The sequence below is a fragment of the Parasteatoda tepidariorum genome, chromosome 11, assembly GCF_982258835.1.
Source record: "Parasteatoda tepidariorum strain Cologne lab strain chromosome 11, Ptep-v5.0, whole genome shotgun sequence".
Lineage (NCBI taxonomy): Eukaryota > Metazoa > Arthropoda > Arachnida > Araneae > Theridiidae > Parasteatoda > Parasteatoda tepidariorum.
The window spans coordinates 73,161,696-73,185,783 of NC_141765.1; the positions used below are offsets into that span (position 1 = coordinate 73,161,696).

The 24,088-nt window shown below is 28.8% G+C and overlaps 1 protein-coding gene across 1 annotated transcript; it reads right to left on the reverse strand.

The window, feature by feature from the left end:
* Nucleotides 1-5,483: 5,483 nt before the first annotated feature.
* Nucleotides 5,484-18,281, reverse strand: LOC107451027 (agrin). The gene is made up of 3 exons (XM_016066994.5): nucleotides 17,793-18,281; nucleotides 11,163-11,198; nucleotides 5,484-6,736 (listed from the first exon to the last, which is right to left on the reverse strand). Exons 1-3 carry the CDS (start codon nucleotides 18,232-18,234, stop codon nucleotides 6,516-6,518), a joined length of 699 nt encoding a protein of 232 aa, XP_015922480.1. The 5' UTR covers nucleotides 18,235-18,281; the 3' UTR covers nucleotides 5,484-6,515.
* Between the last annotated feature and the right edge of the window lie 5,807 nt (nucleotides 18,282-24,088).

Genomic DNA, 24,088 nt, shown 5'->3' on the forward strand with positions numbered 1-24,088 from the left:
TTACTACTTTCTCATAAGCTGTGAACATAATTGTAACTGGCCCACTTACAGTAAAATAAGGAAAATGAATCAGGTATATAACCAAGAAACCGTTTTCATCTGAAAATACATAGTATGCATGGAAATATAACAAAAAACTGATATTGAAAACTTTTTTGCAAGTACAACGTAATCTTGATACTTATGAAAAGCCTTGAATGTGGGAAAAATTCTTCCCCTTGTATGCCTTTAAAAGATCTAAGAATTTTTTAATGTATAAAAATATAAATAGTATGTATAAAAAACCTTGTGGCAAAATGTCTTTAAAGAAAAGAGTTTTTGTTAGTAATTTTTCCTTGAGCATTCACGTTTTAATATTACATTACTTTTTATTTTACCATACCTTTATTATTTTTTGTGTTTCTTTATTCCTTTTTAAAAAATATATATCAGGGACTTATTGCAAGATTCTTCCTAAATTTTATCAGCTAACACTTGATAAAAATACAGACTAAGATTTTTAAAATTTTGTCATAGATTGCTTTGGCATTAAGCTTTGAATATAAAAATTGATGGCATGAACTGGGAAGAGCTCATAAGCATTATACTTTTAAGAAAAAAGAGTTCTCAATTTATAAATAGGTTAAAAAAAAATTCAGAAGCCAGAGTCATGTAATATGAATCAGTCTTTGAAATTTTAATAGTAGGGTAAAATGTTTGATTTTTTTTTGTAGTTGATAGAAAGAACACCTTAATATTCTTGTTAGTTTCCTTTGTGCTATAATTCTTGTTCATTTCAATAAGAATTTGATGAATTTTTCACGCAACTAATCTATTTAAAAGTAAAACTCATGCATGAACATTATCAATATCCGAGATTTTCTTCTTCTGGTGAACAAAGGGAGATATTAAAACTAATTGCGTATGTATAGCATATTCAGAATTCTCCCTAAAAATGAAAACGGACAGGGCACTTCCTCACAGAGAAGGGTGCTTTGAATTTTGAAAGAGCACTCATTCATTTAACACTATAAAAATTTATCAAATTGTGTCATAAAAGTAAAATATTCACCTAACAGCCCATTGTGGTCACTGGGGTTATGGAAGTTAAGGCTCCACAATTTCATGACCAACATGATTATTACTATTTGGGTAACATTGTGTACAAACCGCCTTTACTTCTTAGACGAGTTTTCTGCATAGCTTTTATTATTTTCAGTTTATATAAATTTTGATTATAATCTAATTATTCACAGTTCAAGGTAAACTTATAAAATTTTTATTTCCAATTTATTTTATGTTACAAATTTTGAAACATTTTTCTCTGCATGTTACTCACACACACAAAAATAGGGGAGATTTCCATATCGTGACCTGTGGCAGAATGTTCGCCAAATCTTTGGGGCAGCAGCTCACAAGAAACTAAGAAAAATACCACAGAAAGGGACCAACTCAGAGGGTATAACTCCTAGTCAGCCCCGAGCAAACCTCTACATGTTTTTTTAAAATAATTTTTCCCATTTAAAACCAATTTGGCACCTTGGCCATTGTAGTTAGCGTGGCAATAAATAAATCATGGCAAAAATAAATTATAAGATCTCCAATAAATGAATAATTCATTGCTTGAATGAAAAGTTAATATTTTTTTTTACTGTTCAGCAAGTTATTCAAAAACTGTTCTTTTCATGAATTATTTAACTTGTCTTCAGATAATGAATGACACTTCTAAACATAGTGGTCAAAAAATTATTATCTAAAAAAAAAATTTGTATCTTTGATTCAAAAGTAAATTAAGTGAGATGAAAATAAAAATTTCTGTGTACTTAAATTTCAAAGTGATGTTTTATTAATAAATTTTAAAAATTCTGCCTGTTTTCATAAGATTAACAAGACAAAACATATTAAATTGAAAAGAATGAATGTCACACTCAATTGAAAAAAGACCACAGGATCATTCTTGATGCTCACTCCTCCCCCTGTTTTTGTTTTGCATTCACTCTGAGAAAATTGGCATGCAATTTTACTCAATGCCAATGTTTGTTGAATGCTTTTTCAAGACATAAATCTCTAGAGAAGAGATTGTAACGTGTCTACCACTACAATCATTAAATACCATTTCACTAGCATATAAGACTTCTGATAGATAAAGTTTTACATTGTCGGCATTCTAGTCATCTATCTGATCTGATCTATCTGTTTAAACTTACAAATGTTAACTCTCTTATCTAAATGGACAGCTTCAGAACCAATATAAATCACCAGAAATTTTGGTTGCATTTCAATTATCTTAGGAAACAGAATATAGTGCTGAGTAATCCTATTTTGCTAAGAAAAGGGGTCAGAATGGGGAGGAAACAATTAATTTTCTTATTTTTAAAATAATAATCATGATAATTAAATTGAAACTAATTGTATTTATTATGAAAATAACGTCATAAATTTTATATAGTATTTAGACGTTCACTTGAATAGCAATATTGCTTGCATATTATAATATATAGCATTTAAGACTTTTCTAAGTTCAACGAGTTCTAAGTGCACTTTACAGTTCAAGCTAATTTCAGATAAGGAAATTTTATTTTTTTTAAAATCATAGTCATTCCTAATGTTATTGAAAGATCGATTAATAAATCAGGTTCATAAAAAAAAATGTTTTTCATTACCTTCTTTCAAAAATTTTAAATGGCTTATTAATTAAGGATCTTTAACATGAATATTTTCAACTATGTGCTCCTTTTGGCAGCAAAATAAATACATAAATTTAGTATACTTCAATTATAAGAATTACTTAAAATGACGAGTTTTCATACAATGATTTTAAATTGAAGTAAGTTGAAATAATTTTAAACAATAATAATTTTTTGCTGCAATCAACGACAAAATATCCGTTGTACAAAAATGTACTTTCTCTGAATAAAAAAATTTTTTTTAACATATTTGGATTCCTGACAATCAAAAGAGGGGGAAGGTAGACAAACTTTTAAGGGATTGGATCATAAATTGGAGAGCTAGGATGCTATATATATTTGGTGATATACATAGCAACCTCTCCCTCCCTCCAAAAAAAAAAGAACAGCCAATCAAAGTCGCTACCACAAATGAGTAATTTAAGATATTCATAGACTAATTCAAAGGAAAAATACCTAATTTTACTGTTTCTAAGCAACCAAGTTCAGCTAGTAAAAAAAAAAAAAATGTATGCTCAGAGAGATTTATTTATTAATACTTAATGGAAATAGAAAAATATCTCGAAATTTCTAGGCAATAGAAATTTTTTTAGCTGATTTCTGACCAAAAAGCAAAGATTATTTTCTTTTTATTTCCTTTGCAAAGAAAATTTGAATCGATTTATAAATTATTTATGATTTTCCAAGCTTTTAGAATGTGAACAAATAAATTTTTTATCTGACGTTATTTGTGTTTTTTAAGTTGTTTTTACTTCATTTATATGAGGATTTTATACTATAATCCAATTTACATAACTTACTGAAATTTCATGCAAAAATATAGGAAAAATCATATTTGCAGCTTTGATCAAATTTTTTGGGCTAGAAAGTTTAGAGTAACAAAACAAAATGTAGAGGGTATTGTATAATTCTAATGCACATTCACAAGGTTTTAGATAATTTACGGTATTTCTTTTTTCTATAACTGAAGAAATTGGTAAATGTTAAGTGGAATTTTTAAATAAAAAAAACATTGAAGTATGTAATTTTTAAGAATAACATGTTGTAATAATATGTTGTATATTGTAGGATTCATTGCTTAAAAAAATCGCTTCATTCCGCCAAATATTAAGATGACATGGTTTTTTTTGGGGGGGGGTAAAGATGATTTGCAAATAGCATCCTGACGTTTCGATACATTCTGATACTTATTTTTGCAAATTCACCATAAAATATCGCTCAACATGCTTTTCAATTATGATTTGCTGCATTTATCACCTATTTCCACTACTATGATTTATTTCTTCCTTAATTTGCAAACTTATTTTACGATTCTCACCATCACTATATTAATCTGATACGACACACTCCTTTTAAACAGAGTTTGTAAGGTCAAGATACTAAAATGGTGGCAACAAAACTTATAAGATAAAAGGCTGAAACAATTAACTCCAAATATCTGGTTTCAAAATTTTGATTTTAAAATCAAAGGTAACTTCATAGTTACAATATTGATGTTACTGTTCTCTTACTTTTTTTAAGGACCGCATGAACCCTGTTAAAATGTTAAAATACAGATGTTTAATTTTACGAACATAAAATATTTTTCAAAACAATGATCAAGACCCCAATGTAAAACAGTATAATTGATAAAAACTTCACCGGAATAAAAAATTGGAAAGTGGAAATAAAAGTAGACATGTTTCGAACGTTCAAAAATAAGCGCCCATTCTCAAGACTCCCCAGGTGTGAATGACTTGTGACGTTAATTTTTGGACGCTCAAAACATGTCTGCTTTTACTATGATCTTTAAATTTTTTTAAATTAATGAAGTTTTTATCTTTTCGCTTCAATTTCTTCGGATTATTCATTTAGAAACACATTTTATTAAATTACTTCACGAGATATTAAAATAAGTTTTACGTATGATAATGGCATAGACACTAAGATTGAAGAAATAATAATTAGTCACAACTTGCTAAAAAAATCTAGTACAATTTTTTTCACAGTTAGCCTTAAAAACATTTTTTACACAAGGACAGTTATTTCAAACAGGTTAACGTTCTAGGCATCTAGGCGAAATTGTTTGAAAATGTATTTTTTATTTATCGATTCCAAAATTTATTCTAGATATATTTTAGGGTATACTTTAGGCGCACTTCGATAGTGTTTATTTTTACACCCATATTTGCTTTTAATTAATAAATAATATGTTTAAAATAAACTATTCAAGCAATATAATTTAATGCATTTATAGTATAACAGTAAAAGGGACTTCGAACGCATAGCCTTATCTTTACTATCAACAAATTAATGGAATAAGCTTAAATAAATAATAATAGTTAGATTGCATTGCATTTTGGCTTTCAAGCAATAATATGTTTCGTTCAAACAGATTTCAATTCTGGAAATAACGAAATTATTGAGAAGGTTCTCTGGAGCAATATCATTCGTATACTCTTATGATGAAATATAGGAAATATTTGTATGCATAGTTTCTGTAAAAAAAAAAAAAAATGTTAACCCTGTCGCTGCGTAATTTTTATTATTTTTATTTTTTTTAGATAAAATAGGCTCAAAAATTGCGTATTTTTCATTTCATATTTCAAATCATATGATGATTCTACAAACAGCACGGTTTTGAAATCTTTTTACAAATTTCTCAATTTTTAATATTTGTTGCTTAACAAAACAAGGCGTTTTCTTGATAACAAATTATACTATTTTAATATCTTATGAATTGTGCTAAAGTTGAAAAATATTTTTAACAAAAGAAAATTTTTTCAACATCTTTTTCTAAAAGAGCAGCTTTCTCAAAGTTAACGGTGTAATATATAAATTTAAGTATAAAAATAAAATTGCTGTTCGAATTTGTTCATTTAAAAAACAAAGCAAATAGTTGTGGTTTTTTGAATTGCACGAATATGCATTTAGTTTTCACAAATCAAACGAATAAGAAACAATATAATAAAAAAAGGAATAATTTGTTTGTTCATTCCTAGAGAAAAAGGGTGTGCTTATTTATTACGACCAGGCGGACGTTTCGCACCGAGCAATTTTAATATAGCAAAATGTACTTAAATTCTTATCAGCTAACTTCAGTTCTGAGACTCGAAAAAAAAACTTTAATTAATATATCAAGGCATTAGTTTTCACGTATCTTACTTCTAAAGTTTCTTTTCCCCTTTGTAAAAACTTGTAAAAGTAAAATAATATTTTTTTTCAACCACGTACTCTTATGTCTGAAGATTGAAATAATCGATTCATCGTCATTTTGAAATAATCGATTTTTTATTGAATATTGAATGTAAATCAACTCTAATATTTCGATTTTTCTTAGAGCTTTTTCGGTAATCCATTTGCGAATCTATCTTGAAAAAAATGCACAATAACGATTCTTGGTGAGCTACAACGAGAAAATGGCGCAGACTCTAATAAAATTAATATAATGGGCGTAGACTCTAATAAAATTAATATAAAGTTTGAAACATTACAAAATTTTATATGCTTAACAAGACCAAGGCGGAGAGAACGAGCGAAGCCCAAGTTTGGCGAGCGATACCGAGCAGAGCAAGGAGCTCACTCACTGTTATAATATGTCTAAAAAACTATAAAAACCATACTCTTAAAAGTTTTTTTAAAATTTGAATTTCATTTTTTTGGGATATCAGATTATTAACGATAAAATACATATATTATCAACGACATATTTAGTTATTAAGCATGTGTTACGTTTAGTTATTTCTTTTTACGGAAACAAATCGAAAAGGATTAAAAACTTTAATAACAAGTTGTTTAGTTACGATTTTTTAATACTTTTTTAGGTTAATTTAAATAAAGTATTATTAAAAAGTTATTGTCTTTGTACAGTTATTCTGTCCTTAAACAAAGTCCTTCATGACGTACATACAATTTCTTCTTCTTGCGGCAAGATTCAACTCTTAACTGACATTCTGTATTGTAAGTTAGTCCATCACTGCCACAAACAGGATTATAATGTTCTTTACAGTTTGTTGCACAACGACAAGATGCTCGACGATTTTCTTCAAAACAATCACCATGGAATTTGCAGAATTTCTTTTCACACGGCTCTGAAAAATATACTTTTCTCTTCACTTTTACTGTGGTAAACGAATTTTATACACATAAATAAAATTATGTATTTATATATAGTACATGTTTTGATTAATCTTACGAGGAACAAAATCATAATATTAATATGTTTTATTTTAATTGTAAATACGGTTTTAGAATTATGTTTTTAAAGGTAAAAAAAAACTTGGATATCATAAAAAGTACATTTAAGCAAAATATTGGACACTGTTAGAAAACCGGATGTTGTATGATGCAAGAGAAATCAAATTTAATAAAGAAAAAAAAATCCTATTGAAATTTCTTTTAATTTGTTCAACGTTGATTTTGTTGTTCTATTATAAATAATAATAATAGAATTAATAATAATCCGAACAAAAATGGTAATATGATTATTCTCAATTATAATTTTAAGATTGATACTTTTATTTTGGATTTTGTCCTTCCTTGTTTTTAAAAAAAAAAATTAGATAAATAGAAAAAAAAGTTTTTTGAAATATTTTAAAGATTTTATTAGTAAATCTCCATAAACTGAAGTTTTAATATGTGCGAGAACTGAATTATAATGTAACTCAAAGTTATTTCACTTAAAAAAGTGATTTTGCTCCACAAAAAGAAATTACTTTTTAAATTTTCCTTATCATTTAGAATGAAAATTTGCGTGCTACGTTAAAGAAGAGTTGTGTAGATATATTATGTAAAAGGTTCAGACGGTAACAGAAATCAAATTAAACAAATAATAGATGCCACTTCTTAATGAAATTTCTTTTCATTTGTTCGATGTTGGTTTTGTTGTTTCATTGTAAATAATAATAGAAACAATAATGGTGGTATTGTTTCTATTCACAATTAAAATCATATGCTTGATACTTTTATTTTGGATTTTCTCTTGACAGTCGCCAATAGCCCATTGTGCAGCTCTAGTGCGACGTAAATGAACAAAAAAAGAAAATGAACAAGAACATGGATTTTGTCTAGAATTTGATTTGAAAAATTAGATAATAGAAGAAAAAAAATTTACGAAATAGTTTCAAAATTTTATAAATAAATCTTGATAACTAGAAGGTTTAATATGATCTAGAATTAACTTTTTTTTTTTCAATTTTAAAGTAAAAAATAATGAGCTGCAAAGTTATATCATTTAAAAAAGTGACTATGTTCACAGAAAAAATCTTTATTAAAATTGTCGTTATCGTTTAGAGTGAAGCTTTACCTGCTACGTTAAAGAAGAGGTGCGGTAATTAATAATTCATTCACTTAAAAAATTCCCCTGTTTTTCTACCCATTCGGCGTCGATTTAGTCAAAAATTATGTAAAATGTAACAGCAACATAAAAGTAACGTAGGACCAAAAGTATTTTCAAAATTCTTAGCATTGAAACAAATTAAAATATAGCTTTCTTTTTTATACACAGCACCAAAAAAAAACTACCTATTATTCTCTTATACAAATGTATCCTTCTAACAGTATATATAAGCTCGATATATATAAAATGCACATTAAATGTATTATTTGCATACTTTTATCACATTGTTTTTAAAATCTTTGCAGTTATTTTTTATTTCGTTATTTTTTCTAAATTTTTAGTAATCATTACAAATACTAAATGCTTGTAGAAAATGTTTTATAATATTTTTTACTTTAAAAGGTTTTTTCTTTTTTGTTCTAAACTACTTAAAATTTCTTTCACTACGTGATAAATTAACCTAATCATTGTTTCCTTTTTTATGATCTAATGATTAAAATAAAAAAATATTTTTAAAATCTCTAGTGATTAAAGTCATGGTTTAAATCGTTAATTCTAACCATTTGATTAGAATCTTTTAGCACTTCGTTGAAAAAAGCTAATGTTTATTTTCAACATTTCGTTTGTTTTGCTTTAGCGTTAATTGAAGCTATTTAATATGGTTCAAAATAATATGGTTCATGATATGCACACAATATTTTTGTATTTTTCATTTCTTAGAAAATACTTTTGTCATGAAACAAAAAAAAGTAAACAAAACCAAAGATATCACTATGAATAACTTTCGCTCTAATGGTCTAATCTTCAATAACTAAGCGCCAATTTTAATGACACAAAAGGTTGATCTTAAATATGTAAATAATTAGTGCTTACTATTAATTAAATTACCAAATCAGACAGAAGAAATGTACTTTTTCTGACCTTTTTTTGACAAATTTCAACCTCACAACCTTTTTTGGGGGGGGAGGGGGATCTAAAAAATATGTTTCTAATAGTCGGAGAGTGCAGGAAAATTTTTGCCTGTTAATGTTAAATTTGTCTCATTACGCATTTCGTCATATTTCTGGAACTATGTAAGCAAATCAAAATACTTTTTCCTACAATTATTAAACTCAACTATCCAAAGATAATTCCACGCAAAAATAATTTTTAATAATTATTTTATGTTCCTTAATCCGTCGAATAATGAAGAAGTTAAACATTCCAAGAAAGTCATATTTTAGATTTTTATTTCTAAAGAATTATTCGACCATCTTCTATCAAATTTTGTAATTCATCACTTAAATTTGCATACTTTAAAATGATATAAAGTTTTTATGTATAATTCATAATTTTTCTTTCATTATTAAACACAATAATAAAAACAATGGAATGGATAATAAAAATAAATCTTAGGAACTATTAAACTTATTTCGCCAAAATTTTTTATTTTGCCACATAAAATTACATTAGTTAAAATGATGTAACAAAGTTCGAATACCTTACAATTCAAATTTTTTTCAACTATAATTGAATAAAATAACAAAAAATAATAAATAATTACTTAAAATTATTTCTGCATAGAATTATTTTTGGAATCTGAATTATTTTTAGATAAACTAGGTTTATAATTGCGAGCAAAATTTTTTAGATTCTCTTGAATAATTTCAGAAACATGAATACAGAAGCAGAATTCAGAAACAAAGTACGCAAAAGGTGAAATTAACATTAAGAGGTCTTAATTTCGACCTCTTTCCTGATTGAACTATTGGGACCAAAGTTTAATATCAGCTACCCCCAAATTTTGATGGTCAGAAATTTAAATTAGCCGGAAAACGGTATGTTTATTCAGAGAAAATATGTTCTTTGTCTGGTTCCGTAACTTAATAGTGATCACTAATTAATAAGTATATTTTAGATCAACCTGTTGAGCTCCTGAAATTTGCATTTAGATCGAAAAATCTGTTAATAAAATTCTAAGTTATTCAAGGTGATAACTTTTCTGTACTAATGTTTAAATAGAGCAATCCTATTATACAATGGATGATATTAAAATACACCTATTTTAAGGAAGTCTATATGTTTCTGAAAAAATTAAAATTTGAGTATTATAGTGGTTTTTGGTAGTCACAAATGTTTTTTTTTAAATTTTATTTTAGAAAATTTCATTAAAAAAAATCAAAGGATCGCATTGTGAAATTCTGCTACATCCTTACACAAAGGACTTAACTACAGTTAAAACTTCTAAAACCCATGAACTTAATTAAAAATTTAACGCACGAACACAGCTGCCTGATTTTTTTTGCTTGGATCTGTAAGTGGAAATATGCTTCCTAATTTTTTCTCTGCGTTCTCAACTTAATGTTCCTATAGAAATCATTAGGATTAGGAGAGATATGATTTATGCAACTTTCCTTTCCTTAAAAATCTTTTAAGATGTGTCCTAACTCTCGACCTCTGCCTTGATTAAACTATCGGGACAAAACTTTTCAGTTTGTGATTTTCTTAAGCTTTAAAAAATCACATTATATTTATATTAAAAAGAACTTTGGTCAATTTGTCTTTAGTACTAGTTCATTTCATTTAGCAAAAATAACCACTGCTATTATTTACCTTGTTTTATTATTGAAATGTATTTTTGAGTATACAGAGTATTTTGTATACAGAGATATATACAAAAATGACGCTACCCTATATGCAACATTTCAGGTAAACATTGTTTAACACAACTTTTACATTGACTAGCTGGAACGATAAATAAGAAATTAGAAAATCAATGAATTGCAAAAATTTACACAATTTATGATTTCAATATGACGGTCTCAATTTGCAAAATTATACACTTAGCGAAAATTAATACTTGGGGAAAATTTACAATAACAATCATATATCATAACCTGCTCAAAAAGGCATTCCTTAACATATTTAGGCTTTCTACAGAATGCCAGCGTTTTATGTATTGCCGGTAATATTGGTATTAAATTTCAAATAAAGTCTCTTTGCACGATTTGCAGGTTATGATATTGAGCAGGTTATGATATATGCTGCAAAATATTATCTTGTTCCTTATTCTTAAGACTTTTAAAATAGTAATAAAACTGTTTCCCCCCCCCAATTTCTAGTGGAAGTATTTCAGTTTAAACATCAAAAATTAGCTAATAAAATATGAATGCATTATTTAAATTTGTCTTTTTACTTACCTTCAGCAATTGGTGATCTACGCCTATATGGAACACCTATGAATACACAAAATTGCTTTAAAAGTAAACATTTAAAGTTGCTATACATCAATTTACTAATAATGTTATTTAAGTTGGAAACAAATTTAAAAATATGCATGGGTGATATGGGAAATATTTGTGTTCTGAACCTGTATTTTTGATACGTTTTGAACAAAAAATTGTTTTATCCATATTTTTAAACTTCTTTAACACTATATTCCTGATTTTAAATTATACCAATATATTCTTTTTTATTTTTAATATTTTTATTTTATTGAATTATCATCTATATGGCCCTATATGTATAATTTATGCGTTCTAGAGAATTTGTACCAAAAACTGATTTTCTCGCCAGTTTTTTTTCTTCTAACAATTAATATGTATATATGAAGAGTAAAATCAAATAATAATTATATCTGAAATAATAGTCTGCTCCATGGCTTTTCTGTCATCCACATGCCTGAAAAGTACTAATATGATTTTAAAATAGAGTTTCAAAAGTAGTAACACTAATCGAACATAAGCTTTGTAACGTATTGTGCTGAATGAAGTTGCATTTGACTGTTCTTGGAAGATTTTGTGATAACCTTGTATCATTTGCTTCATTTTCAAGGTCATTAACATGGTAATTTGATTTTAACTATGTATAGTGACAACTCTTACAAATCTGAGATTTTTACAGTAAATAAGCTTATATAGCTTTTGAAATGTGTAATGACAATTCCTATAATCCAAGATTTTTACGGTAAATAAGCCTTTACAGTATAAATAATAGGGTATAATTAGTGTTAATAGAAGAAAGTGAAAAACAACGTAAATAAGGCACAAAAATGGACATACTACAGTTTCGGTTTTTTAAACCAGAACTTTCGTTGGTGTCTAAACACCAAATGAGATTAGTAATAAAGATGTGCAAAGTGGCTTAACGAATCAGGACAGAGGAACAAGTGAAAAAGGAAAATGTGGGCAGGGATAGCCTGATCGGTAGGGCGCTGGACCCATGTCCGAGAGTTCGTGGGTTCGAACCCCGCCGGCCGAAGACTCCCCGTGTAGTTGGTTACTGATGCAAGTTAAAATTCTGTCGAGTCGCAAAGTCTTCCATGTTCCCATAACAAATCAATACCTCTGGGGGTACTGGATTGGAGATCGATCGTTCTCTAATTCAGGTCAAAATTACGATCTGTGGATGAATGAATGGGTCCGCCTTATAAACAGGTGTGACGTATGATGTGGCAGAAGTCGAATTCTTGGCCATAGATGGCGCCACTGAAAAAAAAGAATCGAACATTTTGCTTTAAATTTGCTCGGTTTCACCAAGTAGGCTTGCCCGTGTGGCGAGTGGCATTACAACCAACCAACCACCAACCAGAAAATGTAGTGAGAGGGGTTTTGGCGGGAACTCCTGGGGACTAAAAATAGAACAGGTTTCCATACATTGGAGGAGGGTGCTATATTAGAAAGATAACTAACACGAAATCAGTCTCAACTCAATGAAGTCACATTATATAATGATATGTGAAGGAATCCACGATCAACAGCGATAGCTAAAAGGTAAATGAACTCTTCAGTTGAGAAGATAACTAGCACCAAACCAGTCCTCAAGTTTCAACTCAATAAAGTCATCTTCTCAATGAAGAGCTTATTTGCCTTAAAGCTATCACTGCTGATCGTGGATACATTTTAATATTATTGATTTCATTTATAGAAAATTAATCGCGCAATCCAAAAAACACTCTAATTCGATATTAAACAATTTGATTGTTTTATCCTATTAAAGAAAATAAGTCCCTAAATTGCTTCAAATTTGAGCAATTTTTTCCCCTGCAAATTAACTGAACTTCCCCAACCTTAAGCTGATCGTAACAATTGGTGCATTTACCATATTTCCCGTCAATGTGGTTTATCTTATATTTAACAAAATAAACGTACCCTTAAATTTTGATTTAAAGAACATGAAATATGTGTCTAAAATCTGGATATTAAATGATCTTCCATCCCCCAATATAGTTGGAATTCTAATCTTAGGTTTGTTTTTCTGCCAATAACCCTTCAACACTGCTCTTCATCTACCGAACTTGATTTCTAGGAATCCCTTCATATTTCGAAAACTTCTCATAGTTTAGTTAATGATTTTTTTATATAGCACTCACTTCCAATGTATAGAAATATATTCTAATTTAATCTTTTGCCCCCTGGGATTTCCACCAAACTTCCTCAAACCTGTTTCTTATAACCCTTCTTTTTATTATCTCCTTCAAACTTGTTCCTCTGTTTTGATTGGTAAAACCACTTCGCACGGGTTTATCTCTTTACTTTCCTAATTTAAATTCTGAAGTCGATTAAAAAATTTCTTAAACTAGAGTTCGTGTTTAATTCTATTAATTTAAAGTTTTTAATTGGATTTGAATTAAAAGATTCTATGAAGGAATTAATAAATTTAAAAAATCTATCGAAAATTGGAAAAATACAGATAATAGTATTTTATTTATTTATTTATTTTTACTATTTGTGAATTAAAATGAAAACTGAAGAAGTTGCGTAAAATATGAAGTTTCAAAAATAAAGATTTAATGTGAAAATACAAAAATAAACAAGCGAACATTAAATTTAGTAAATATTATACATTACTACAAATTGTTAAAAAAAAAAAATTATGTATTCTACCTTTAAAGAACGAAAATTTGAAACATTTATTCTAAGGAATGCAGTGATTTGAAATCTGTGGTCCACGAAATATGGACCTTTCGGCATAGTAAAAAAAACATTTTTTACGAAAACGGATTTACTTTCATTTCCAATGTGTCTCGTAAATGACTTAAGTATTTGCTACATAAATAATAATTAAATATTCTTTATTAAATATTTTACAATGGAATTAATAATTATTTTATAATGGAATTCTTTATTAAATATTTTACAATGGACTTAATACTCCTTAATGAGTTTCCTTTCAAAAATTACAATAAGATTATTTCTGCCTAATTATATATCTTATTTTGATTGACCTATTTATGGGTTTACGACTATCACTGTTCATCTTTGTTTTTGTAGCCTTTTAATTTTGAACCCAACCAAAATGAAAAGGGAATTTTTGGATCAAATATTGAGACAAACTAGCATTTGTGAAAGACTTCTTGGTGAAACTAACCCGCATTTGCGTCACGTGGAGAGGAAAACCTTCCCCGGTTTGTCTAATGGCAAAGGAATTTTAAGTCATGATCCGTCGACTACTAAGGATATTTTGTATCAGCACTGTGAGTCGACAGCGGTATCGACCTGCCATCGCTGGGATTCAAGCCTGAGTCACCTAATCGAGAGACGAGGGCTCCATCCCTTAAGCCAGTGGTTCTTAACCTTTTTAAGTCGCGACCCAAATTTGAGAAATATGTTCATGTCGCGACCCAAAAAAAAGTCAAAATTAGGCTGAGTAAGCCACAATGACTTCTTCTAGGAGGTGTTGGTATTACTTATTATTTGGTGTATTACTAACTTTTTTGGTTCGACTCAGCGCGACCCAAGAAATATGCTTCGTGACTCACAGGTTAAGAACCGCTGCCTTAAGCAACCGCGGCTTCCTAATTATACATTGGAAGAAATTACTCATATTATATATTTTATTTAATTTCTTATTGTATACTTTCATAAATGTATAAATATTCACCCTACTTAATTAGTGTGTGTCTAGACAAAGTTTTCATTCATTTTAGTGTATGTAGTCCACCTATGATTGTAGTGACTCTTTAGTTTGGTCTATTTAGTCAAATGTTTATCAAAGTGTGTCAACATTAGACACATTTTATTTAAAGAAAGGCGGGTTGGGGGCAGAATAAATAAAAATAATAATAATTGAAACAGGAAGTAACATAAAAAGAATAAATGAAAAGTTACAACGTAATCTCCAATTCTTCCTGACTTCTACTACAGCTTTAAAAAAATCTGAGCAAACTTCGATTATAAAATTCGCAAAAGAAATTTATCTTATCTCAATATTATCTTGAGGAGAGTCACTACATTGCCCAGACTTTCATTGGGCCACTTTCATTATTTTGTAGTTATTGGCAGTAGTTGACTGTTTATAGAATGGAAAATATCTGTCTGTGTTGTGAGTCGGGCAAACAATGTTCCTGTACAAGAGACGGTATGATAGGTTAGAGGTTAGAACGCTTGCCTCTTAGATTCAAATCCAAGCGACAACTGTCCTGCTCCACACTAAACGTAGTGTTGACGTAAAATATCCTCAGTGGTATAGACGGATCATTGGTTATAATCTCTCCAATCTCTCCGCTATCGGGCTAACCATGGGAGGGTTTGCTTTTAAATGTAACGCAAAAATTTGTTACCAATGCTTGATCCAGGACTTCGGCTACGGAGTTGAGCACATGGTCGTAAACTCAAAACTGGGTCAGGTGTTCAACGCCAGATATATATATATATATATATTATGTGTGTGTGTGTGTGTGTAACCGTGAATAACCGAAATCAAGAGAATGTCGACTTTCACTGGTGAATGTCCAAAATATTTGTTATACCCGATTTATTCGTTGATATTATTATATTTATTCGATATTTTAATAACTGCTGAGGATAGATTAAGAGAAACATCAGTGTTCGGAGAACCGGTTAAATGCAAACCGGGCAGTGGCCCTTGATCTTAAAAAAACATTGATCCTGGGCATACCGGGCAGTGGCTCTTAACTAGACCTAGTATATGCTTCGGATATTTACCAAAGGGACTATGTGATTGTCAACATTCACCGGTAGAAGTCAACAACCACCAGTTTCGGTCATTCACAGTAACATACATATATCTATATAAAAAGGTATGAATTTTGTACTTTTCTCCAAATTTTTCCTAATAAATAAATTATGGATATCAGTGCTATAGTTGTTAATCTCTACGAAATTATAACATCACCTAAATTTTCTTTAAGCAAATAAAATATATTTATTACTATTTTCTAATCTAGAAATTTATGAAGCACTGTTATGCAACGGTATTTATTTCGCAATTAATTACATTTTATGATAAAAAAAGGTGTACGAAAAAGTCAGAAATTCCGATTAGGAAATTAATAATTACAGCCGCTTATTAAATAATTTTACTTGAATTTTAGAAACTGTAAAAAGTTTATATTATATAATTCTAATATTATGACTCATTCTAATTCGGATTTAAAGCAAATTGACATAACAGTCAATAAAATAAATTATGTTTTCTTTCTGTCAGAAATCGAGAGGTTCTTGAAAGAAGGGTGGATTTTGCTAAACCACTCTCAGAACAAAATATTTTCTGTAATATTTTCTCTCTTTCTTTCTTTTTTAAACAAAATCTATCCGACAACTTTTTAGGATTCTTTGAAAATATTTAATGCATAAACATGAGAGATAAAATTCTCTTTTATTTCCAAAAGCACCCCCTCCCAAACCATGGTACTTTGCTACGCAAAATCTTTGTTTCAAAGGCATAGAGGCTCGTCTTGCAATTTATGCTAATATGGATCTTAATTGCCTCCGCTCCAAATAGTACAACTGCATTTTTATTTAAAAAAAAAAAAAAAATACTACGCAAAGTAAAATTACTAAATTTCGAATTTGAGGAATTTTTCTTCCAAGACTGGTTTCATCTTTATTTTCTTTTTATTCCAGTCTTTTTAATGTCTTAGATAAAGTGATATTCAGTAAAATTTACAGTTAGATAAATTTTCTTCCTGAATATATTTTTAATTAGAATCAATTAAAAGTTTCGAAAAGCACATTTATAGTGAGAGTCACCATACATTTGCTTACAAGATCTTCGATGTCATTTGAACAATTAAACGCAAACCACCATTGTAATTTCCAACTGTGGTTTTAAACTTTAGTTTGCGTTTAGAATTTTTATTTATGCCTTATTCTTTGTGGTTTCTTAAATTATTGGGCAATTATTATCCTAAATATTAAATTAATATTCTAAATAATCAATTATTATCCCAAAATTTGAAGCATACAAAATTGTATCTAAGAAAAAAAAATCAATTTTCATTTGAACACAAACTACCTACTTGTAAAAATTACAGTTTAATTAGATTAATTGAAGAACTACGAGTGAAGGTATAATTTTCTGGCAAGAATTTCGGACTCTTTTTACCCTACTTTCATAAAACGTAATTAATTTAGAAACAAATATTGTTAGATATAACAATATATTTCAAAGTTCTAAATGAGAAAATATAATTAAAATAATTTATTTATTTAAAATTAAAGAAAATTTGGGTGAAGTGATAACTTAGTGGGGCACTGTTTTTAAAGACATGCGTTAAGTCAGCATAGCATTAAAGAATAGTACGAATATAGTAGTAAAATATAGTTCACAGGTGTGAATTTTTTTCTTATTATTATCGTTAACTGTTTTAACTGACATACGAGAAATAATAGTTCCCTTATGTCAGAATATAGAAAGCTTTTTATTGCTTCTCTTTCTACAATTCCTTTTTTAGTTGAAAAGAAGCATTTTGATCACTTAATTCAAGCAAATGGTGCTTTTTAAATTCACGAAAAATACATTGATACTGTATTTTCATAAAATTATCACCCCAGAAACAATTCAAGCAACATTAACTATTTACTTACCCTTAACAGTTGCAGTTATTTTTTCCAAATTAGCGGTATTCATTTGAACCATGCTCGAGTTTAGACGAAATCTGCCAGTTTGCAATTGACTCAAAAGAAATATTTTAGAGTCTTTAATTTTACCATTGCTATCACAGATATCAGGGTTTCCAAATCCTTCCACAATCAAGGATTCGCCAGATTTAATGTAATCTCCTTTTATTACTCGCTTCACCAAAACTTCACCACTGTACAAACCATCTTGAGCACCATATAACCGTTTTACTGTTCCTGTTAAAATAACATCTGCTTGGTCTTCGCGGATTTTCAACCTTTCTTCTGGACAATCTCGAAATCGTCTTCTACGACATTCCACTGAGCAAAACAATAATATTATGAAAACGAAACCCGCTTGAATTCTACCCATCATTTTGAGAAGAAAACAGGTCAAATAATGTTTCATGTAATATTGGACGCTTTCAACAAGATCCAGTTTTGCTTTTAGAGACACCTACGATTGCGTTACGCCAAATTTCACCTTCATATTTACCTTTTAAGGTTTTACTCGATTTCATTTCAGCACCTGTTCATATTCTTCAGTTTTAAAGTGGAAAATATTCATATTTTGACGTATAATTTATAAATTAATTAAAAAGATAAATTTGATGATGTATGCAGGACAGTGCTTGAGTATAAAAACACGTTTCTCTTTATGAGTGAGTTATTTATATTTATACAAAGTTTACATGTTTGAAGATATAAACTTTGTGAATATTTTAAAAGAAATATTTGCGTAAAAATGAAATTTTCAAAATTTTTGCTGCTGAAAAATTCTTTTTAAAAGCGTTGCTATTTTATTAATAAAAGTAGACTAGTGCATTCTATTTCAAAACTTGCGAAATTCAAACAGATGATAATGACGATCGAATCTTATTTAGTATTAGGGCCGGTCCGAGCCGACTTTTAAGTGTAAGCAAAAATATTTTTGCCACCTCCCTTTATTATGGATAATAATAAATATTTACGGAGTAAAAGAAACTTTTGTCAGAATTTTAAAACTACATCGAAATCTGCCGTTTTAATTTTTTTTTTATAAAAATGCGGTACAAACTACTTATATAACATGCTTCTATTTTAAATTCAATAGAGCGGGGGGGGGGAAGAAAATGTGCAATTAGCTTTTTCAGATGAGTAATCAAAATATTGGATGCCTATATTATATTTACGTTTTATCTTCTTATCATTTATGCTATCAATTAAAAAAAAAAAGATGTTCGCATACAGTTATTAATCTCACCCTTTATTTTGGAATTATTTTATTTAATAATGATCAAAAAATAAACAATAAGGTATAACATTTTGATCTACAACATACGTTGGAAACATGGAGGACTTTGTGACCCGATAAACATAACGTGCATCAGTCACCTTTCTTAACGTGCACGGGGAGTCTTCGGCCGGCTGGAAGGAATGTACTAAATTTCGTATTTACTTTTAACATGAAGCAAAGAGCAACTTGAACCTGTAATTGCTGATAGACTTTTAGACTTTGAAAAACGAATAGAAATTTTAGCTGTAGGCTTTATTTAAAAGCACTATGCAGTAGAAAATTCAAGGAGTGTCTGCTATTACCTTCTTTTAACAAAGCAATTGTTAATTTTTCTGACAAAACAGGCATATATAAATGCTACCTTCAAAAAACTAATTTTTTTAGAACATTGTAGGAAGTGATATTACTGAAGACAAGTCGATGGAGTGTGCAAAAAAAAAAAAAAAAAAAAAAAAAAAAATCGGACTACCCTGAATAACTTTTGATCTAATGACCAGATCTTCACGTTCTAGGACTCAATCTAAATGGCTAGAGGGTGCATTATGGTATTATAGAAAAATTATGGCTAATGATTGGAGGGGGTGACTACAAATACACTAATTAATTGGTGCAGACGATATTTTAAGTTACGAAATCAGACACATAAACGTACTTTCTCTGCAAAAACATACCTTTTCTTCGAAAGATTTAGATTTCTAATCCCCAAAATATATGGGGTAGCCACAATCTGGGAAATATGGTCAGGTCAGGAGAGCGCTCCAAAGTTTGGACCCGCGACCTTTTGGAATGTTAATTTTACTTTTTGATTATTTCGCCATATCTCGAGAAATTTTGAAGCGAATTGAAATCTTTTTGGGCACAATTATAAAATTCATTTATCCAAAGAAATTTTGGATAAAACAAGAAATTATTCGTTTATCAAAATTCGTTTATCCATGCAAAAAATAATATTTTTTAATATTTTATTTAATATTAGTCGAAAACATTTTGAATTGTGAGGTATACAATTCTTTACATCATTTTAAAGAATATAATTTCACATGAGAAAATACAAAATTTGAGTGAAATTGGTCAAATAGTTCCTGAGAAATCAAATATTTTAAAAAATGTAATTTCTCAGGAACTATTCGACCGATTTCACACGAATTTTGCATTTTGCCATGTAAAATTATATTCTTTAAAATGATGTAAAGAATTGTCCACCTTACAATTCAAATTTTTTTTCGACTAATATTAAATAAAATCACAATTTCATGTAAAAAATAACTTTCAGTAAATATTTATCTCTCGATAAACGAATTTTATAATTATGTGAAAGAATTTTATAATTATGTGCATTTGTCAATGAAAGCAAAGGACTTGAAATTAGTTTCATTTTAATAAAATGATGATAATGCTGATCTTAAATAATAGATATAAGAAAGTCGTTCATTTCGCGAGATATGGCAAAATACACAAAATGTAAAATCAACATTAAGATAATTAAAATTAACCTAAAGAGGATTAGAAATGTTTTAATACACAAGCTAATGCACTAATATAATATGGTTGTTTTATATATATTTAACTAAAACTGGTTATTAATTTAACAGTGAACTCCACTATTCAGTATTACAGCGATTTTTTAATCTGTTTCCTATGCTTTTTATTTAAAAAAAGCATAGGACTTCAGAAAGCATTAAAGTAATTTAAAAAGTTATTGACATATAAAGTAATTAAAATGAAAGTTATTAAAATATGGACAAATTATCAGCTAGCTAACTAGCTAACTTTGAGCAACCTTTTTTTTCAGTTTATACTAAACTGGTTTTAATTATACTCAAAATATTGTTTTGATGCATATTTTAACTTTAAAAATAGTGTAGAATTTGAACTCTTTTTTTAAAAAGGAATTTTAATTAAAAACTTAATCATGAAAATAAAGAAAAAATACAACAAATAAATTCAATATTTTTTTAATTATAAAAACTTATAAAATCATGAATTACACGAAGGAAAAAAAAAAGATTCCGAAAATTTATACAATATTTTCTGAAAAAGGGTGTGCGCAAAATAAAAAAGTGCAAATTTTCATTAAATAATCGGATTTTCAGACACTAGGACTCAATCCTAATGGGTTCAAAAGTCCATAATTAACGCAGGCGATGTTTTAATGATATAATAAATTACAAAATCCGACACAAAAACGTACTTTCTTTGAAAAAATAAATCTCATTTCCCCAGATTTGAAATTCTGATACTCAAAATATGGATGTCAGCTGGCCATAATCTGGAAAATATGGTCGCAATAGTTTAGGCAGGTGGCAATCGAAAGTTCGCAACTTTTTAACTTAATTTCACCTTTTGCTCATTTCGCTAAATCACGAGAAATTTTTAAGCGAATCAAAAGAGTTTTGTACACAGTTATAAAATTCGTTAAACCAAAGATCCATAATTTCATTTGAAATGTTTTTTTATAATTTTTAATTATTTTATCTAAAAGTTGTCGAAACATTTTTCTGTTGCAACGTATACTAATGTTTGCACCGTTTCAAAGTATGTAATTTTAAATAACAAAATTTGAACGAAATAGATCGAATAGTTTCTGAGTTAGCAAATTTCAAAAAGCCGTATATTTAAATTTTGATTTCTCTAGAATTATTCCATCAATTTATATTAAAATTTTTTGTTGTCTAAAATTACATACTTAACAATATAATACCTTGCAATTCAATTTCCCTTTTGTAGATAAAATATACTATAGTAACTATTATTTTACATAAAATTATATTCGGATAAAGGTATTTTAAAATTGAGTGCAAAAACTTTTTGATTTGCTTAGCAATTTCCAGAGATATGGCGAAATACGAAAAAAATGAAATTAACATGGATAGGTCCAAACTTTTAATCGCTCTCCTGTATAAATTATTGGGACTATATTTTCCAGATTTCGGTCACCCTCCCCTTATTTCAAGGGTGAGAATATCAAAACTATCGAAATTTGTTTTAAAAATATATGTTTTTCTGAGAAAGTACTTTTTTGAGTCTGATATCATAACTTAAAAAAAAAAAGTCAGCATTAATTTGAACGATTTATATTTAAGGTTACGTCTTTGAACTACAAAGGTTGAGTATGCGAAAATCCGATCCTTAGATTAGATTAAAAGTTATTCTGAACGTTCACTTTTTATTTTGCACCCAACATATCAAATTTGGCCATTCTAACGTGAACTGGATTAGAAAATCCGACTCCCCTTATAAACAAATTATTCATTTGGTCTAAAATAAATTATACTCATATTACATTATAAAATATGCCTACTTTTTCCACATTAATTTTGAATCTAATTTAATTTTTCCATTGATAAGTATACGTAATTTTCATTTGAAATATTCTATTTAAAATCAATTAATTAAAGTGACTCATCTCATGATAAATAAAAATCCCATTACGTTGTTACAACATTTTCAATAATCTATAAATGAAAAGGGGAAACGCAAGTTAAAACTAAATTAATAAAAATAAATTGTTACTTTTTACGTCAGTCGTGAAAACTTCAAAGAATCTCTGGGGGATTCTTGTTTCTTTTTATAGCCTCGTTAAATTATTAAATCTCAAAAAAGATTTATAATTTTAAAATTAAGCTAAGTTTCCTCGAACATGGAATAAAACAAAACACACACTTAGTCAAGATCGAGTAGCACTAGTGTACGCGGAAAATGAGAAAATTGATGTAGCTCATAATCACGTAATTGGTTTTAAAAAATATACCAGTTAAGGAACCTCTCTTTTATTCGCCCTCTTACTTTTCTGTAGCAGAAGCTCCCACAAAGAAGGACATTTAAAAGTTTTTCACTGAAAAAAAAGCAAAAGCATGGGGGGGGGGGGATTTAGCGGTCCCCAAGATGTTTCAGAGATGAAAAGGATGCTTTGACATGTTAGTGTAGGAAATCAATTTGTTACGCTTGTTTACACAAAGCTTTTTCCCAGCTCTAGTTTTGTATTTCAGGCCTCAGCTATTCACCGACTATATAGGAGGTGGTCTGTTAGGAAAAAGCATTGGTCATTTTGTAAATACACAGCTTTGTTTTTCGTGTCCGCGTGATTGAAATAATTATAACACAATATCAATTTAGTTAAAATCATGTAAGGACTTAAAAATGGAATTAAAATACGTAAAAAATTATGTCTAGTAGAAATTTGTTTTTATCACTGGTGCTTCGTGGTGCCCTACGCATGTGCTTAGTATGTTTAATGGTTAATCTGGCCTTGGTAATTGCCCTAAATACTCAGTCCTAAAAAGTAATTCTCTTATTTTTTGGAGATATTTAGCTCGTTTACTCAAACTTTTCTTAACTACCTGATCAATATCTACGACACCTGAGGAAGATATCTCGTGCAAGAACATTTCGGAAATTGTGAAGTAAGGGTCTCGTATTTATTATTCTTTCATAATCAATATCTCATAGTCAAGAGCAGCGCGTCCTAATATTTTACATGAGATTTGTTTCACCATCTGGATTAGGCACTCCCACCAGCTTGCCGAAGGAGGATTGAACTTAAAATGTATCTTTTGTTCTGCACCTCTTTAGTTCAATTTATCCCTATCTATTGAACGAAGAGCCTTTTCTGCGATGATGAAATTTGTTCCGTTATCGGAACATTTAACTGAAGGTCGTCCTCGTCGAGCAGTAAATCGTATTAAAGACTGAACATATGCTTTGGTTGTCAAAAGGGTAATGCTTAATACAATTACGAATGGTCTTACGACTTTTCAAATCCCAATATTTTTCTCTTAGGTGAGACAACAATAAAGAAATATCAGCACGTAAGTAATCAACATAACTTAAAATTAACAATTTTACAACAGGATGATTATTTGGCAAAATAATTGGATAAATGAAATCAGATGGATCATCACGATAATCAAATTTGGTTTTATCTCTTATACCACCATTTTGGTCAACAAATGGTCTTAATTGCTCAAGTTAGTTATAATTTACATCT

Coding starts and splice junctions, on each gene's coding strand:
- LOC107451027 (XM_016066994.5), bottom strand. CDS start 18,234: ATGAAACATTATTTGACCTGTTTTCTTCTCAAAATGATGGGTAGAATT. Junction 11,199..17,792: donor AATAACTGCAACTGTTAAGG/GTAAGTAAATAG, acceptor GTGTATTCATAG/GTGTTCCATATAGGCGTAGA. Junction 6,737..11,162: donor TAGATCACCAATTGCTGAAG/GTAAGTAAAAAG, acceptor TATATTTTTCAG/AGCCGTGTGAAAAGAAATTC.